This window comes from Lactuca serriola, chromosome 4, assembly GCF_051521515.1.
Source record: "Lactuca serriola cultivar US96UC23 chromosome 4, Lser_US96UC23_V15, whole genome shotgun sequence".
Classification (NCBI taxonomy): Eukaryota; Viridiplantae; Streptophyta; class Magnoliopsida; order Asterales; family Asteraceae; genus Lactuca; species Lactuca serriola.
In genome coordinates this window covers 329,465,791-329,470,599 of record NC_136411.1, presented here as the reverse complement: position 1 = coordinate 329,470,599, position 4,809 = coordinate 329,465,791, and the positions used below count along the sequence as shown (strand labels likewise).

The window sequence follows — 4,809 nt, the reverse complement described above, 5'->3', positions numbered from 1 at the left end:
TGGGTGAAGTAATAAACGATAATGGAGGAAAGAAAACAGAGATTGTAAAACGATAATGAAAGAAAAAAAATATTATGGAGGATGATATATTTTCCAAATGAAACCAAACCGGGTATATTTAGCAAGTTAAAACAACATATTTTAGAGGTTTAGTACCTAAGCTTAGGTGGGCTGTAATGTATATTCTCTCTCTCTCTCTCTCTCTCTCTCTCTCTCTCTCTCTTATATATATATATATATATATATATATATATATATATATATATATATATATATATATATATATATATATACTCTTATTATTATTATTAATATTATTATTGTTATTATTATTATTATTATTATTATATATATATATATATATATATATATATATATATATATAATAATAATAATAATAATAATAATAACAATAATAATATTAATAATAATAATAAGAGTATATTTGCACAATGAAGAACTAATAAAGTCTTGATTTTGCTTACCAACGAAGAGTATATATTGGTATAAATAAATACTTGATTTTGTTTAACAACGAAGAGTATATATATATATATATATATATATATATATATATATATATATATATATATATATATATATATATATATATATATATATATATATATATATATATATATATATATGGGTGTAAAAGCATAAAACTTACTTAATTCCTTTGAGAATTGACAATGAAATATTGAACAAGAAGAGAGGATGTATATTGATTTGAGAAGCCAATCCCACATCGGCTATAGAAAATGAGGGTTAAGTTATTTGTATATAAAGAAACCAACGGAGCGTATCAAAAGCCCAAGCATCAACGTCTCAAAGAAGCTTTGGCCCACGTTGTGGTAGCCTTGTATTTCGTGATACCAGCTACAAAGTGGTCTCTTAGTATAATTTTTAAATTTTTTTATTTTTTAATATAATTGGTTTTTTCCGGTTTGACCAGACTGGTTTTATCCGGTTTTTGGTTGAACCGCCGTTTTTTTCCGGTTTGTTTACAAACGGTTTTTTGTATCTAAAAAACCGGTAACCTAACCTGTTCCCGGTCAAACCGACCGGTCCGATTAGGTTTTCAAAACACTGTTCTCTAGGTCAACAAAAAAGATAACAATAACATGTTTACATCTTTTAGATTAAAGGTAGTAAAAAAAATAAGAATCTATTCTATAAAGACAAAAGTACCCCTCATATTATTCAACAATCAACAAGTTGTTCTCCATTAATCCTTCTCCAACGGTTGGGTATTCGGGTGATAGAGCCCACTCTCCATCCACCAAGAACTTAATTTCATACCTTCATTATGCAAATTAATACATTTATCAAAATAACTAAAATGGACAAAATTACACATTTGGTCCCTATAATTACCAAAAAAAACCAACACATGTCCTTTTGAGAAATTTTGGACAAAAGGGGTACTTTTCATGTTTAAAATGAACACAAGAGGTCCTTTTAGTTTTTTATCTAACGGTGTTAATTTTTTTAGTTAAGTTCCATATGAAATGACATATTTACCATTTTTATCTAACGGTCCTTTTAGTTCTATTATTTATAAATTCCAAAATGAATTATTTTCAAAAAAATATTAGCACCAAAAATTAAATTTTTAGTAAGTCGTTCGTTTTGCACTAACAAAAAAGTAAACACTCGTATACAGCTCACTAGATAAAACAAAACTTTATCCATACAGACAAACATCATTACCCATTCAGTAAAAAAAAAACATTATTCACATGTCATTCATGTAATATCAAACTGTGTTGTTTTTTTTTTACCTTCCTGGTCTAAGCATTATAGATGTGGAGAAGCTCGTGTAAGAACCAGTATACTCCGCCGACAAGTCTTCTCCATGACTCCATCCATCGAAAGACCCCATAACTTGCACACTCTTAAAACCAAAAATGTAAAAAAAGAATAATAATAAAATAAAAAAATAAAAAATTAACTCATATTATATTATTATTATATGTTAAGAGAATTTAAATAAAAAAATTAAAAAGATATATATATATATATATATATATATATATATATATATATATATATAAAATAAATAAAAAAAAAAGATGATTTGTTGTATTGTTATAACACACACCTCTGCCATGCCATACCAGTGTAACGACACCTCTTTCGATTGTGCAAGTTCGACTTCTTTAATTTGTTTCTTTAATTTCTCTTGAACACCTTTTTTTATGCAATAAAACAATAAGAAACATGGTTTTGTAAATTTGTTATTGTTATAAAATAATAAAGTATATAAAAATATCGTACCTTGTAATTGTAAAAGAAGAAGAGATTGAATGTATTTCCCATTTATTTTTCTTGAACCTGCTGGAATGCCATAACTAACAATTTCTTTTGCCATATTTAATAATCCCTGAATAATATAATTTTACAATAATAAAGAGACATAGTTACAAAAATATTAAATTCATTTTTAATTAAGTTAATGGACATAACCTGAATCTCAAGTTCTGTTACAGCAAGTTCACTTTTAAACTCAGCCAAAGCCTCTTCTCTCACAAGTAACTACAAATAGATGTAATTTTAATTAAAACTCAAAAGAGTATATAAAATTTGTTTTAGTTATTAAAAATTTATAAGTATTTTAGTTAAAAAATTACAAAATAAAAGACCTGACGTTTGAGATAACGATTGTGTTGATTAGCTTCACTCAACTTTCTTAAAAGCTTTGCCCTTTCAGCATCAGCAAGAAGTGCCTTTAACTATAAAGAAAAATTAAGTTTAACATTAATAAAAAAAAGCATCACATTGTAAACAAAAAAAAAGAATATATATTTATACTTGATCATTGTCGATTGGTTGTTCAAGAACATGTTCATCGTCACCATTTGAGTTTTTTTTGGATTGAAGTGATGAAGATTGTTCATTAAGAGTGGGAGGAAAACAGAGTAGTCTACAATGGGGATAACGATGAACATTTCTTATATATTGGAATCCATGAATGCTTCTATTTGGCCACAAAATCCATGATATTTGTTTGTTTCTGCATCGACTGAAGAAAGATGATAAAAAGTGGTAAAGAATTAAAGAAAGAAAGGAAATAATTTTATAATCTGTGTTGAATATCGAGAATATATAAGAGAAATAGAAAGTCTTACCCAGATAAGAACCCTTGTATTGATGTGCTCATTGTATAACACTCCATGATGCACTGTTAGAAACAAAAGAAAGGAAATTATTGGCTAAATTTGGAAATAATTGGTGGTTATTGAGACGATTACAGTCCATAATCAAAGATTTGCGATGAAATTGGGTTAATTTGCTTTGATTGCGACTCTGATTTTGGGGGAAAAGAAGTCGGACTTCCTCAAGTTAATCGGAAGCAAGTGAACCCTAGAATTGTGAATTATCAATTAGCTAAAACGGAAGAAGGTTTGTAATTGGCATTTTATCAAACACGTTGAATGCACTAAAATCGTGTATGAAATCAGTAGTGAACTACTTAACATCATCATAGAAATCAGAAAGTGATTTCAGAATTAGGTAAAACTCACCTATGATTACGAGCCGACAAATATCCGGTAAGTAAGCTGCTGTTGATGTGAGTGCCTCTCGTTTGAACGGCGTACGTCGATTTCATAGATTTCTGGTATAAGGATTATGTGAGGCAGCGAACGGGAGGGAAGCAGCGCATGGTGTGACACGTGTCAGGCTGTTTATTGGCCGTCGGATTGTTAATATCCGATTTTACTTTAGTTTACAAAACCTTCATTAAATATATGTTTTCCAAGGCTAACTCAAACATCTTCTATTATATTTCTATCCTAAAACTTATATCTTCAGTGAATGGCATTTTTTAGAAAGTGGAAGTCTTGTAATAGTTCAAAATTTTGATCAAAATTTTGATTTTTAGTTAAACACAAAGATTACAATAGTCACATTGTTTCAAAACTATTTAATAATAATAGTGTCAAATTATCAGAGTAAAATGTCAAAACTCAAAAAAACTAGTGAGGAGTGAATGATGCGCCATTAGGTTAGGCCCTTCTCCTTAGTATCAGAAGTATTTGAAATCACAATATAAACTGTAAGCAAAAGCTTAAAGAGTTTCTCTGTAACATCCATAAAATTTAAACTTTTCAAAACATCCATCTTTCTATAGAAGTGCTTACAAAAACCATTGTTCCCAAAACATTATTTAAAAATCAGAATCTCTTTCAAAATAGTTTTCAAATCATTCACATTATCATAGTTTCCTAGAAATTATAAGTCCAAACGTGAGGATGTGTATGGTCATGCATACACCTTGTCATGATCTACTGAAGTACCTGAAATTATCAACCAAAATTGTAAGCCCGAAGCTTAGTGAGTTCCCCTAAAGTACCAACACCCAAACACATAATATATACAAATAGTAGCATATTGTGGGTCAAATCGACCATCGAGTTGGAATACCCCAAGCTCTCAACCATTGGGTTGGAATACCAACATACTATGAGTCTAGTCAACCATCTGCTTGGAATACCCTAGGCCCTCAACCATCAGGTTGGAATGCCAACATACTATGAGTCCAATCATCCTCCGGATGGAATACCCTCTGGCCCATTCAACCATCTGGTTGGAATGTCTTGGCATGTTGGCGTAACATAAACACAAAGCAGTGAAGCCTCAGCCACCAACCAATCATGTACACATATAACAGATAATCATATGACAGTCTACAACCAGATTATCAGATCTACAGATCACTAAGCATAGCAACATCCTATCTACCAAAATACCGATCTAACAGATCATAACAACATAACAGCATCCTATCTACCAGGATACTGATAT

General features: G+C 29.7%; 1 protein-coding gene across 2 annotated transcripts; it reads right to left on the bottom strand.

Annotated features, from left to right (window-relative positions):
• Positions 1–1,114: 1,114 nt before the first annotated feature.
• LOC145097444 (PROTEIN TARGETING TO STARCH (PTST)) lies at positions 1,115–3,680 on the bottom strand. 2 transcript variants are annotated; one of them, XM_079035006.1, is made up of 9 exons: positions 3,528–3,680; positions 3,132–3,184; positions 2,815–3,025; positions 2,646–2,735; positions 2,470–2,538; positions 2,281–2,386; positions 2,105–2,193; positions 1,785–1,897; positions 1,115–1,302 (listed from the first exon to the last, which is right to left on the bottom strand). In XM_079035006.1, exons 2-9 carry the CDS (start codon positions 3,176–3,178, stop codon positions 1,200–1,202), a joined length of 828 nt encoding a protein of 275 aa, XP_078891132.1. In that variant the 5' UTR covers positions 3,179–3,184; positions 3,528–3,680; the 3' UTR covers positions 1,115–1,199. The 2 variants fall into 2 exon arrangements, with proteins under 2 accessions (XP_078891132.1, XP_078891131.1); XM_079035005.1 differs by having other exon boundaries at positions 3,132–3,366; positions 3,528–3,668.
• Positions 3,681–4,809: the final 1,129 nt, after the last annotated feature.

Excerpts from the sequence above, each read along its gene's own strand:
- LOC145097444 (XM_079035006.1), bottom strand. The coding sequence starts at position 3,178 with ATGGAGTGTTATACAATGAGCACATCAATACAAGGGTTCTTATCTGG. Across the intron at positions 2,736-2,814 it reads AACCAATCGACAATGATCAA|TTAAAGGCACTTCTTGCTGA; the intron begins GTATAAATATAT and ends TTTTCTTTATAG. Across the intron at positions 2,387-2,469 it reads TAACAGAACTTGAGATTCAG|GGATTATTAAATATGGCAAA; the intron begins GTTATGTCCATT and ends TATATTATTCAG.